This window comes from Solanum lycopersicum, chromosome 4 (genome assembly GCF_036512215.1).
Source record: "Solanum lycopersicum chromosome 4, SLM_r2.1".
NCBI lineage: Eukaryota > Viridiplantae > Streptophyta > Magnoliopsida > Solanales > Solanaceae > Solanum > Solanum lycopersicum.
This window is the reverse complement of record NC_090803.1, coordinates 60037079-60052106: the sequence shown is the minus strand read 5'-3', so window position 1 is coordinate 60052106 and position 15028 is coordinate 60037079. Positions and strand designations below refer to the sequence as shown.

At 31.4% G+C, this 15028-nt stretch overlaps 1 protein-coding gene and 1 long non-coding RNA gene across 2 annotated transcripts; one reads left to right on the top strand and one right to left on the bottom strand.

Annotated features, from left to right (window-relative positions):
• The first annotated feature begins 432 nt into the window (after nt 1-432).
• On the top strand, nt 433-1182 carry LOC101268388 (uncharacterized). The gene is made up of 2 exons (XR_182678.5): nt 433-550; nt 848-1182. It is a non-coding gene; the product is annotated as an uncharacterized lncRNA (long non-coding RNA).
• Nucleotides 1183-10143: 8961 nt separating this feature from the next.
• On the bottom strand, nt 10144-14501 carry LOC101268096 (tubby-like F-box protein 8). Its single transcript, XM_004237744.5, has 5 exons — nt 14292-14501; nt 12943-13388; nt 12715-12802; nt 11971-12103; nt 10144-11198 (listed from the first exon to the last, which is right to left on the bottom strand). Exons 2-5 carry the CDS (start codon nt 13288-13290, stop codon nt 10487-10489), a joined length of 1281 nt encoding a protein of 426 aa, XP_004237792.1. The 5' UTR covers nt 13291-13388; nt 14292-14501; the 3' UTR covers nt 10144-10486.
• Nucleotides 14502-15028: the final 527 nt, after the last annotated feature.

The window sequence follows — 15028 nt, the reverse complement described above, 5'->3', positions numbered from 1 at the left end:
TATATATTATGTGTATATAAATAATGTAATTTTTCTAACAAATAAAGTTGGATGAATTTTCTGAGCTCTTACTAGCTTCGCCCTGACATTAGTATATGGGCGGGATGAGATATCCTCATAGAATTCTGATTTTCTTTTTTTAATTAATTCTAGTTTTGCAACATTTATTAATATTAGAGTAATAACAACCTATTCAGTATAAGTTCACAAGATGGAGACCGAAGAAAACGAGCGTACACAAAATTTATTCTTACCTAAGGATGGATCTTACCTCTATTTTGTAAGAGTAAAGAGACTGACTGTTTGTAATAGAATCTCTGGCCACTTAATATTTGAGCAAAATATAATATATTTTAGGTAAGTGGTCAAGAGGATGATGATCTCAGCATATGATATTAAATTATTTAAGAGCTAGTCTAGGTATTTTTATCTCTATATAAACATGTTAGGCAAAACATTTAGCATATTCTTGGTTTGTCAAAGAAGGGAGAAAGCTATTTGGGAACTAAAGCAATGTTATTTGGATTACTACTCTGGGTGTTTGATACAGGTACAATATTGATACATATACATATATACAAGTACATAGTCTACACTTATTATTTGTATAATTTACCCGTAACGACATTCTTTTATAGTCATTAAAATGTGATTATCGATTATTTTTAAGATAATAAATTTGAAAAGCACGTAATTTTCCTCTTGGTTGTGTTCAAAATCTTTCCTTTTTTCTTTTAACTCTGTGCACAATCAATTTAAATGGTATCGTATAAATAAAACGAAAAGAATAGTATATTTATATATCAAACATCATGAAATTAAAAGTTGTAATATTTTGGTATTGCAGGTTAGAAATTCAGTCAAAGTGCTTAAAGGATAAAGTGCTCACTTCTCAGATATCTGTCAATATTCTTCATCAAAGGCTTTTTGGACTAAAAATTTAGAGGCCAGGAAGTATTAATTAATTTGTCAAAATTAAGTCTGTTTATACATGTTGTAAAACTTCATTATCAGTTACTAGTAGGTCCTTTTGTAGTGATTAATTAAGTGATCATTGAAAGCTATCTAGCTAGCTACTTTTTAAAAAAATATATTTCATATTTCAGCTCCATGTATTTATGATTGGTCTTTTTGCTAAAATGTAAAGATAATTTCGTATGATAAGTACTCTTTTATTTTTAATCAGAGGTCTTGAGTTTGAGACTTATTGAATACTATACAAAGTCGCATTCTGATATGAGACTTTACCTTGTAAAACTAAATTTAGTTAAATTCTAATAAAAATATTGAACACCGAATAGTTAAAATTAAAAATACTAACCAACCGAATCTCTATGCTTTTTCGGTTGACTTATTACCATCCAAATTACTTAATTGAATGTTTGTTTCACAAGAGTTCCAAGTTTAAAGTGCAAGATTATGAGTTTTGTGTTCTAAAGATGATAGTTAATTGCGCTCTAAATAAATTAATTATACATAATTAAGTAGATTTTCCAATACAAAATATAAAAATTTCACTTAATTAAGCTACTAAGTTTTGTTAAGCCAATAACTAGAAGTCTATGGCCGCCCCCAGAAAAATGCCAAAACCTAAACATAATGAACAAAAAATTGAAATAAAATTTAGGAAAAAGACGAAATTTTTTCATGTAGTTTAAGGAAATTAAATGACTATTCCTTGAACAACTTTCGAAAGGTCAAATAATAGATGATGAGTAGGGGTCACCCAAACAAAATCTTCAATTTTTAAAGCTAATTAAACTAGTGATAATGTTGAAATTATTCAAAAAATTGTATGTGAATAGGGGCAGCTCAATGCATTTAAAAATGAGACATCTTTCTTATTAAACTTTTATTAAAAAAAATATTATATCTTTTAATTTTAATTTTAACTTGCTTTAAAATATCAACTTTATTTTTAATTTTAAATCACTAATTAGTTTGAATCGCCACTATCCGTGAAAGAAATATTCTTGTGTGCACATATTAAACCAACTCAATTAGAGAGAAGATTTAAGAAATAATAAATCTCACCTTAAACAATAATTTTCCCCATGTCATAAAGGAAAATTTTTCTTTCATTTTCGTAGTAGTAGTTAGTGTACTACACGACTTGCTACGTCACACTTTGTATTTGATACTACATTGATGTGTTCCATTATAATTCATTTTATTAAAATAATACTATATAAGTAGAGAGTTGATTTGTTAAACTAACCTCTTGTTTGAGAAAAGTCAACTAAAAATTGTCATTATTATTTATTAGACCAAAACATATCTTCAAATGAGAATCATGTCATAGAGAATAATAATTCCGTTAGATTAACTAAATTAATTAATACTGTGTGGTACCGACATGTGAGTGATCAACTTCACCTTGATTAATCTACAGTTTATAATATGGATCAGTTTTCTAGTATTCAAAAATACTCGTAATATAGAGGTATTATTCTTTTCGCGTAAAGAAGATACAATTTTTTTAAAAAAAGACCTCATTTTATTTGAATAGTTGTTACAAATTGCTTCATAACGTATTATATCGTATTGTATTATTTTAATAAATATAGCATTTGAATATGCGATATTGTTTTGCATTATTACATAACGTCACATATCAACAATTAGAAGAATAAACTTTTAACATAATAGGATACGAGAAGAACTACTGACACTATCATAAAAAATTGATTTGCTACGCAAAATGAGACTTTTCGACTTTCATCATTGCATAACGATGAATTTAGCATGCGATATTGTAACGATCTGTTTAGTCGTTTTGAGCAGCAGATTTTATTTCTGGAAAAACAGGCTGAGATGACGGAACCCACGACGGAACGTCATGGGCATGACGGACCGTCGAGGGTGTCTCGTCCCAAAACACTTAGAAATTCTGAAATTTGGGTGCTGAAATCGACTCTCTGAACTCTGTGACGGACCTGCAGGACGGACCGTCACAGGCACGACGAACCGTCGTGATCCACCGTTTCAAAACACTTCAACTCTTGAGAATTTGGTACAGGGAACGATTCTCTGAACGTCGTGACGGAAGTGCAGGACGGACCGTCGTAGGTACGACGGGCCGTCACAGGCACGACGAACCGTCGTGATCCACCGTTTCAAAACACTTCAACTCTTGAGAATTTGGTACAAGGAACGATTCTCTGAACGTCGTGACGGAAGTGCAGGACGGACCGTCGTAGGTACGACGGGCCGTCACAAACTCCTTAAGGAAATCGAGTCTCTAACGAACCTGCATGACGGACCGTCGCAGGCGCGACGGGCCGTCACAGGTTGCGTAATTCCAGTTGAAGTCGGAATTCTGGTTATGTTTTAAAGGGGCGTTTTGGACTATTCCTGCTATAATTATATATTTCGTGGGTCTATATTAATAACTCAATTTCTTGGGGGATAAAAGAGGTAACCTTAAGTTAATTAGTGGGCTATTATTGTCATCTTTTATTCTTAATTATATACTAATTAGGGTAAAAGAAAGAGGGTTTGAATAAAGAAAATAGAAAGAACAAGAGAAAGAGAGAGAAGGGAATCGATAGAGAGAGAGATGATCGAGAAGGGGAAAAACACAAAGCTTTGGGAAAATTTACTTGCTTGATCACGAATCTTCGGTGGAGGTAGGTTATGGTTTCTCTTACGATATTCGTAGTAAACTCTTAATAGAGAATGATATGTATTGATAATATTATAAACCCTGCTATGTGCTTAATTGTATGCTTGCATGAATGTAATTATATAATTGTGATTATATAAGCATGATGAAGTTATTGAATCCCAAATCTTGCAAAATCCTAATCTCTTTGTTAATAATGAGGCCTTGGTATAAAAGAAGGCGTGATGAACTAAAATAATGGGATTGATGATGCCTTGGTAAGAAAGAAGGCTTGATGAATTGATGGAAGGAGATTAGGGGATCGGGTGTCACGAACCGACACGTAGAATTAGGGGATCGGGTGTCACGAACCGACACGTAGTATTAGGGGATCGGGTGTCACGAACCGACACGTAGAATTAGGGGATCGGGTGTCACGAACCGACACGTAGTATTAGAGGATCGGGTGTCACGAACCGACATGTAGTATTAGGGGATCGGGTGTCACGAACTGACACTTAGTATTAGGGGATCGGGTGTCACGAACCGACACGTAGATTTAGGGGATCGGGTGTCACGAACCGACACATAGATTTAGGGGATCGGGTGTCACGAACCGACACATAGATTTAGGGGATCGGAGTGTCACGTACCGACACAAGAGGATTAATGAATATTGAGGGAGCGGAGTGTCACGTACCGACACAAGAGAAATAAAGATAATGAATCTTGAAAGATGTTAATATACTCAATCTAATGAACATGATTCCCAAATGAGTATGGTATTGAGGCTTGAGTCCTTATGTGTGAACTTGACGGTAATTGTTAATGCTATAGTATTTGTTGTTGCTACATGTTGAGTATCATAGTTGATTTTATGATATTACTTGGTATATATTGATTTCTATTTTGAGTTGGCCGATGATATCTACTCAGTACCCGTGTTTTGTACTGACCCCTACTTTTATGTTTTCTTCTTGTTTATTTGTGGAGTGCAGCAAACGTGCCATCGTCTTCAACTCAACAGTAATTCAAGCCAGTCTTACTACATCGGAAATTCAGGGTGAGCTAATGCTTCTAGCTTGGACTGGATCTTCTTCTTCAAGTCTTGATGCCTTGAACTTCCGGCATGGACTAGCTTCTTATGTATTTTTAGCTTTTAGAATACTCTTAGATTTAGTAGTTTGAAGTAGATGTTCTTGTGGTGATGTCTTCCAGATTTTGGGAAATAATAGTTATTGAATTGGTTTTTATTAATGAGTTTAAGTCATCCGCATTACTTTCTGTTGATATTATATTGAAATGTTAAGGTTTAGATTGGTTGGTTCGCTCACATAGGAGGGTAAGTGTGGGTGCCAGTCGCGGCCCGGATTTGGGACGTGACAGTATATTAAAATTTAAATAACAATCAAGACATAATACAATACGTAACAACCATCCAAACAAGCTTAAGAATACTCAATGCCATATAAGCAGTACAATTTTTTTTCCAGCTGTCAATATGAAAATGTTCACATTATCAATATACTAATAAATTGTACCCTAAATAATAATCACCATTTTTGTCTCTCTAGAAACTGCAATTTTAGTCAGATAGTCACACTTTGTGGTGATTTTAGGGGTGTCAAAAATAAATTCAAACATAGATAGCTCGTCTAACTTGTCTAGAATTTAAAGGTAGCTTAAGATAATTTGGATTGGGTTATTTTAGCGTAACCTATTTTAGGAGAATTCTCAATTGAGTTCAATTCAATTTCCAATTTAAACCCGTTTTAAAACTCTTTACTAAGATATGTTCCTATATTAAAAGTATAAATTATATTATCTATTTAACATTTTTAAAGATGTATCTATCCATTTGTTACTTTTTTTAAAAAAAAATCTTGAGCTGAAATTCGAATTGAGATTATAAAAGTTAAATATCATTATTTTTGTTATAAACAATTTGTATTATATTGAATGTTTAATTATGTGGAGTCCTTTTAGGATATGGTTAAGGAATTATACTTGGGATCAAGTTAGGTTTCCCCTTTAAATAAAGGATTTTCCTTCATTGTAAATAAGATTTGTGAGAGATCCATCAATCCTGAATATACTTCAAGATGAATAAGAAGTCTTCTCTTCTCCCTACTTTATTCTTCTCATTATTTTATATAGTTTCATAACAATTTTAAAATTATTATATTAATCTGGTCAAATTGGACTGATCAAAGACCCAATCCGTTTTTAGCCCATTTGAACCCAACTCATTTGAGCCCAAAATAAATTTGAGCGGGTTAAGACAATCCAATTTTTATTTCAACTCATTTTAATATCTTCAGTTTGAATCCAACCCATCCATTTGACACTACTAGGTGACATCAATGAAAAACCACCCAATTGCCGGTAAACTTCGTATTTTATATATATATATATATATATATATATATATATATATATATATATATATATATATATATATATATATATATTTTAAACACAATATATTTATGATGTTAAAAATATTTTTCACTATATCATGTGTATAAAGTTATTTATAATCAATAAAACCAGGCGCTCTCCAATTAACTGAACAAATAAACTGTTTATTTTTGTCACGAGAGAAACTGTTTGAATCAATAAACTGAACCCTCCTAAAATTTGATTTTGAATTAATCAGCACGAATCGGCTAGACTTAAAGTATAGGTTATAATATAATTCATATAATTAACTCAAATCTATTCTTTTATAAGTTTATTTGGTCTTTTATAATTTTTTTAACTATCGAAAACCTAACAAGAGCTTTTTATTTTAGGAATATTTACCCTATATAACATTCTAACGAAGGTCACAAACTCACAATCACAATAATCAAAGCAGGGTAAATTATGCGCAATAACAAACATTTGGCCTATATTAGATAATATTTATATTTTTTTATAAAATATAATTTTACGGCTACAGCTTCATCAAGTCTTTCTCTTTGCCTGATTTGCATAATTGGTCTGGTTTGTATGATTCATTTGATTTGTATAAATTCAAAATTTATATAATTCGATTTTTGATCGTATAAATCCAGAATTTTGTATATGATTTATGAAAAATTCTTAATAAATTACCATATTTATATATTGGAAAGCGAAATATATATACAAACGAAGTTCTCAAGAGTTCTTAAATGTATAAATATAGAATTTGTATATATACTTACCCTATTTGTATATTCATAAGCAAAATATACAAACAGACAGAAATATACAAAAAACTGCAACCTCCATCGCAAATAGAAATATAGCTATGGAGGACAATTATCAAAACTATAGCTATAAAATCTTATTATGTCTTAATATGTAATATATTTGCTAATTTCAAAATTTTCTCATTAAAAACAAACAAACTCAAGTCTTCATCTTTTATTAGTATAAAAAACAAAATTTTAGCCCGTGTGCAATGTATAACCAAGGTGCATATAGTATAGTTATACAATCACAATACACTTGTTTATATACCTTTAAATTGAGTGATATAATTTGATTGAAGATAATTTTAGTGGAGATGGGGTTCATTTTTTTTTATAAATTATGATTTTCTAACCAAAAATATACCAAACTGAAAATGACAAATAATTGGACAGACAACACATATTCCTTCCAATCGTCTAATAATCATATGCATACCCTAATGTTGCCTAAAAAAAATTATTGAGACCAAAAAATCAATAGAAGTCAAATGAAAGTCTTTTAATAGTGACTTTACACTATAATAAGGCAAAATTAAAAGCATTTTTTCATTATAAAAAATAATTTGATAACCTTAGAACAGTAAAGTAAAAGCCAAGCGACATTGCCCAAATTTTTTGACTTAGTGTGTAACATGCATTATTTTTCATGTTCAATCTAATATATTAAGTAGACGTTTGGATATGTTTTTTCGTGATATGAAATTATAAAATGAAATTAGTGTTTCAGGACATACAATTTCATGTTGATTTAATCTCCAGAACAAATTCTTAAAAAAACATTGATTTGGATATTTCAAATCATGATTTGAATTTTTTTTAAGATACAAAAATTGACCTACAAGTTTATGTTTTATAAAAACAATCCTACATTTATATCTACTAATTATTTACTTCATATGTAAATATAAATTATAATTCATACCATTACTTTTGAAATTATTTATATCTCATATAAAGATTATACTCACCAACATAGAATTTATTATTATTTCAAATTAGTTCCCACTTTACAATTTATATTGACCAATTCATTATTGTTTATCAAATTTATTTACCAAACAAATTGATCAACAAATGATTCAAAGTAACAGTGTTGGTTTTTCTCCGTCATATGATCAAAAAATGCAAATTTAACGTGAGAAAATTGTTCGTACTATGTGAAAGAATTATATTATAGACTAGTACACTATAACTTTTTTTAAATATAAGTTGTTTTTTAATTGAATTAAAGTTTAAAATGTGTTATGCAATTCTATAAACTTTTTCTTATTTCGTAAGATTTATAATTGGGACAATTTTATTAGTTTACAACTTATATCAATAAAATCACTCAAGTTAGATATTAATATCAATAAAATCACTCAACTTAAATATATATTAATAAAATCACTCACCTAAATTTTTTATATGAGAAATAATTTCTTTTATGTTATATAAATATATAGAATCCACAAAAATACAAGAGATTCATACTTTTAAATTTCACTCGATTTTTACGTCTTGATCACAAATAAATACAATCGAATTTGTGTTTTTTTTGGCAGTATAGATTAATGTTTGGTTGGGCGGAGATTATATTCTGTTTAGTCAATTTTCTAATTTTTTGTTTATATTAATAACTTACGGTAGAGAAATATTGAATTATTTGGACAAAAACTTAAAAAGAAAATACTCTGTATTTTTAAACTTTTGTCAAACATATCATATTAACATCGACAACATTTTTTCAAAAAAAATAAAATAAAATTACTTGATCAAATATCATCCAATTTAAAAAAGAACTATCTAAAATAAGTAGATAAAGTTAATTTCATCAACAAATTAATATTAACTAATAGAGCATTAGTTGCAGTGAACAAAGTTGGCATAGTTTCAGTTAGAGTAAAATCGAGATTTAAAAAAAAAATTAATTATGAATTTGATTTTATTTATTTGTGGAGTGTACATTTATATGGGACAAAAAATTATTTGATATGTTGATATTTTTTAGAGAATAAATTTTATTGAGTGATTTTCTTGATATAAAAGTTTAAGTTGAGTGATTTTTGTGATACAAATTAAACTAATGCTTTTATTAGATAAATTTTTAAAGTTGAGTGACTTTTTAAGGTATTAACTCATTCATATAACATACTGCATACTCAAACAAACTTTAAAGGTCAAAGTCATCCGTGGCCCCTTAAAATTGTCCTCATTATTCATTTAGACACCTCAATTTAAATTTTACCTATTGACCACTTTTACTTATATAAATTTTTTCCTATTAGAAACATTTTGATAATCAACAAAAAAAAGTCAAGTGTGTGTGATGCACTTGCCATGACATGACAAACTAATTAATTAAAAGAAGTCATGCATCTCTAAAAAAAAAACAATCTGTCTTTTGTGCTCGAAAATAATTATAATTAAAAAAATAAAATCCTAAAGTATGTATGTTCCTGCTCCCCTCCCCCCCCCCCTCCCAACCCCAACTTCATCTTCTTCCTCCTTTTTTTTTTAAAAAAAAGCATTTAAATCGCCTAAGTTTTTCTACTTCTTTTTATCTAATTAATGTTCTATTTTTAAGCTTAGATTCAATTCATGTTTGAGTTGATTTGGCATAACGAAAAAGATGATTGGTGGCATTATTTTCTAATGAACAAATTAAAATTTGTGATTGATTGTTTGAAAAGCTAAAAAGAAAAAAAGATATTGACGATTATAAATTTGGAGAAAAATGAGGTGATATTCAATGGCTGATAAAAAAGGAGAAAGAAGATCATGGTCTGAAAAAAAAGGGAAAGAAGATTGACCAAAAAAATAAGGAAAAAAGCACTGTGGATATGGTGACGCATATTTAATTAAAAAACAAGGTGGCATAGAGAAGAATGATTGCAAACTCGAGAAAAAATGGAATGAACTTTAATGGTGGGACACCGGTGATTACGTCAAAGAAGAAGATGAAGAGATGTTAATTATATTTTTTTTTAAAAAAAAAGAAAATTATTATTTTTTGGTTATATGATGCCCTTTCATGCTTTTTCATGTGTGTACTACACACATGCTGTCATGTCAGCACAAAATATTTAATAGGTATAAAATCTCTTACAATATAAGTGTTTAAAAAATATACAGTTGAATTAAGGTGTCTAAATGAAATATGTGGACAAATTTAGAGGGTTGTGTATGACTTAGGCCAACTTTAAAAGTGCGTGCAACGTTTGCATAGAATATCATTTCAAGATATTTATTAGAAACTGTACAGAAATTCGACGGGGGAAAAATATCTGTCATGGCCTCCACACCAACATAAAGATCACTAGCCAGCATAATCCAAAGTTATAAAACAACACAACAATGTGGACTGGGATGATTACACAAATGGATGTCACAACTGGAAATCACACATGGTACAATGTTTATAACATTGTTCCTTTCACCAAGTTTAGTGAAAATTACAACAGAAGCAGCATCTTAAACTATGAATGAACGATGAAACGACCAAGGACGAAGAGGAGGTAAAAAAGAAAGAAGAGAATGGTAACTTTCAAATGAGCAAGAGTTTCCTGCATCTTCTTGATTATGATGAAGAGTAACACAATGACTGTGCAAAAGACTCAATCTTTTCAGCAACTCTAGGGAAGAGAAAACTAGTATCAACTAAATCTTCTATTTGTCCTTTCTATTCACATGCCAACTTAGTGTCAAAGCTGCTCAAACAGATGGCGAAAGCCTGAAATGCAGATAAAGGATATCGATAATCCATTGTAAACATATCTTTGCCAACCTTACCAAACTGCAAGATAATCTTGTCTTGATCTGATGATGACTGAGCCGGTTGTGCTGGTGTTGGAGCACTGGCTGCACGCTGTGTAGCAGCAATCAGCTGGAAATTCTTTACAGAAGCGACAGTTACCCTCCCTCTGAAATTCAGACACCAACACTGCAGCTGTTCATGCCACCTGGGTGCCTTGTTTCGAAGGACCAAAAGACTACTCTTACCTTCTTCATCTACTTCACTTGGACCCCCAATATCTGAAAACCGAGCACTATTGAATTCTGTTGAAGCATCAATTGATTTTGAAAAAGACATGCTCCTAAATGAGTCTTCAAGATTGGGAGGGAGAAGTTCAGGTTGGCCTGGGACAGTGCCCCCGGGTTCAAGGGACGAGACAGGGATTGAGTGCATGACACAATTCATCCTGCGAGGCCCCCTGGTTCCGAGTACATTCAGTTCGTAGCTAACCTGTGCAATGTTGTAGGTTCCTGTAGGGACTTTGGGAGAAACTTTCTTGGAGTAGAATCTCCGGCTTCCACCAGGTGGGGGAATACTAGAACTGTTGTATGGTGGCTGGGTATCATAAATTATGAACTTTGTGCCCAGAAAATTTGACCTGAAAAGAAGAAATGAAAACTGTTTAGAAGCCTTTTACAATTGGTCTGAATCGGAAACTTGCATCATAATTATTATGTCTATGACCCATTAAAATATTCAATTCCAGTTCAAGCTCACAGTTAACTCGTACTAACAAACTTCATCACATAATATTCTTCACGCGTTTAACAATTTATTCCCTTTTTTCAAGGCAAGGCATAAAGAATCAAATACATCAAGGAATATCACCAAATAGGTCATCATCAGGCCAGGTTCAATATCAATATTAGACACAACTGAGAAATTTGATATCCATTACCTATTACCTGTCAAATTCACACCATGAGAATCCACAGCATTGTAGAAAAATTTTATAAGCATTTTTTTGGGGTAAACATGTAGAAGAGCATACAATCTCAAATCATCAATGAGCTCATAATATTATTCTAAGACTCATTACACAACCAAAAGGGGTAGAATCCAAGTCGACGACTTGTTAGTTTCTTATGTAACTTCTTTTGTCAATAAGAAAGTTTATAAGCCTGATTTCCCTTTCAATACAGCCTGAAAGGACAGAATCCAAGAATAAGATTTTACTAGTTTCCTCCTTCCATTTAACTCTCGTCCTCAGATAGAACCTTGGAGATTCTATTCATCATCTCATGTTTGCTCTTTGTACATTTCTTGAGCCATTGAATCATGTGTGATATCAATCCTTTAAACAATCACGATGTTCTTTGAGAACAAAGCTAAGAAATGTAAAGATTTGAACTCTCTTAAAGCATGCTTACCTCAGTTTTCCAATGTAAGAGCTGTTTGACCTTGATATGTTATCTGCATTCATAGAGATGATGTACTCTGTACATGTGGTTCTCCGATTACGCTTAGCAGAAAGAAGAAACTTGCCATTTTCTACAAGCAAGGCTGATGGAAAACAGTAAAGGAAAAAAGAAAACATCAGGCTGCCAGGTTTTAATGAAAACAAGGTATTATTTGTATAAACAGTATGGAAATATCAAGAAGCTTCAGAAATGGTTCTGAACCATTAACTAAATATCCTTTTACACCATTGACAAAGCATGTTCAGTGACAATCTGGAAATCCTACATAACCATAATTAAAAAGAATACTGCTCAACAGTCTACAGAAGAAGGGGAAAAAAAAAGACATTCTTTTTGTAAATCGTCGTCTGAATTTTCCATCTAGTAGCTGTGAAGTTCTCCTAAACAGACAAACATATAGGCACTAAAATCACCCCCTTAACAAGAACTTCTTGAATTTCAGTTTCCACTCTGTGGAACAAGGGACTTTTCCACAATTGTGGTGGATTACTTGTAGAGAAATAATTCTTCTGTCAACCCACAGAAATAAATCGAACTTAGAAAAAATTCTTGTGTAAACCTAAAGGATCTAATGCAACAAATGAAGACATCAGATGACTTATGAAGCTTACAGATGAGGAAAACATCTACCCTAAATCTCATAGCAAATTAGATTACATGTCAGTCAGCATAAAGTCAGTAAGATGAACTTACCAGGGCTAAGGCAAAGGAAAAGTTGGTAAGTTAATTTAGATTTGTCCCTCCGGATGAAGCATTGGATGGTTCCATCCCGAAACCCAGGCTGCAAGAAGGAATTGGATAACAAACATCACAACAATTATATAGCTCTCATCTTCCACTCTAACCTTATAAAAACAATAGAGATATGATAGCAACAGATGCTCCACACAAGAAAGCAGGAAATTGAAAAAAGCAAATCACCTGCTTAAGAGAGATTGGAAAGGTCAATTTTCCAGAGAACTCCGGACGCTGAACAATTTCTTGGCACATCTCCCTCCATGAGCGGCAAACAGCTGCACATGCCACAACATGTTTACGAGCAGGCCACGTACTCTCACTTGCCTCCAATCTTTTAATTACATCACGAAGCAACTCTGGTGGGAGGCTTGCCCAACAACTGCTTTGAATGACGATAGCATGGTCATGCAACTCATGAACAGCACTCTGAGACTTCCCTCTGTTATGACTGGACAGCTTAACTTCAAAACTCCGCCTGGATAAGCTTCCAATACTATCCCTGATATCACGAGCTATACTGCGAAAAGACATTTACTGGACCAGAGCAACGTTTCACAGGCTACTTTCTATATGTGAATCTTTTGGAGTGACAGATTTGAATCCCCGACAACCGTGCACATTAAATATACCTGAAGAAGGAGTAGGGTATCAATTCAAACTATTCTGCATTCCTTAACCACAAAGAAAATGAAGAGTTGGCCGGAGGTACTTAAGGAAAAGTACAAAGCAAGAAAAGAAGATTCCTGCAAAAAGAAGCCACATAAAGCAGTCCAAAACTAGAGACTTTACTAGAAAACACTTTCCTGCTAGAAAACCACAATAACAAAGCAAAACTACAACACCATCTTCATCACTCATAACAATCTCACAAAAACTATATCCTGCGAGTAGACGAATCCAGGATTTGAAGTTTATGAGTTTCTACTCATCTCAAATTAAAAAATACAAAAAGGTTCTTTCTCTTCCACTAAAACAACAACACACACTGGTAGTGGGATCCCAAATACATTTTCTTATACATATACTAGATTTTTCAATACAAATACAAAATCCGAGATATACACTAAATCCTCCTCCTCCTCCCCCGCCCCAGGCCCAAAAAACACACAAATTTCCACTTAGGAAACCAAGGGGACAAAATGAGGGGCAAAAAACAATTCTTAACCTGAAAAATGGCCCCAAAAAGAGGAAAAATTCAATTTTTGATACCTGGTAAGAAACCATGACAAAAAAGCTTACAGATTTAATTTTTTTTCTTGCCTCATCAACAAGACAAAGTAGACAAAAACAACGAAAATTCCTAAATAGTTAACAAATCTCACACTTAAACTAATACCATCTTCCACAATACAAAATAATGCTTAACATTATACCTAAAGCAAAACCTATTAGTACCAACAAATTATAAAAAACACCCTAATTAACTTCAAGGTTTCTACGGAAAAAAAAAAGGAAAAAAATTCTAAAATCATGAAAATTTTCAACTAATAAAGGAAAATTAAACTAAGAAGAAACAAAGTATCAACACATACCGTAAAAATTAAATCTTGTTCTTTTTCTGAGTTTCTGTACAACTATGTTGTTGTTGTTTCTCTCTCTAAAAAAGTATAGTTGATTCTCTCTCTTAACTTGTTCCTATTCCTACCCAGCGGATACCAAAGACTTTATTAAATCCTCTTCACGAAACTTTTGCTTTTAATTAAGAAAAATAAAATAAAATGTGGAGTTGAATTAACTGCCATTTTGGTGGGGGCAGGGGAAGAGAGGTTTTCAACTTTCTTTTTAAATTACCTTTTTATCCCTTCCCCATTATTTTCATTTTTAAATTTGACCATGGAGCATTTTTTTTATTTTTTTTTAAAAAATTATTTGCTTTATTTAAATTAGTTTTAATTTGATATGAAGTTTACCAAAGACACTTTTAAATCCTATGATTCTAAATTAATATAAAACATACCTAAATGCTCTTTTTGTTTTATGATTTTAAAGAATTAAAAAGTTGTCAAATAAAAAATATTTTTGAAATAGATAAGTAAAATAAGACAGATAAATTGAAAAAAATATTAATGACATAATTACTTAACTATTTGTATTTTTATCTTTTTATTAAAAGTTCAATTTTTTACTTTTATAATCATCTTTTCTATTTTCGAATCAAAATTTTATAAGAAAAGAGACAATTAGGAATAATAAAAAGAAGAAAAAGGATTATATGTATATATATGTTGTTGTTTCCTCTTAAATGTTTTGATGCAAGTAGTTTGTTTTT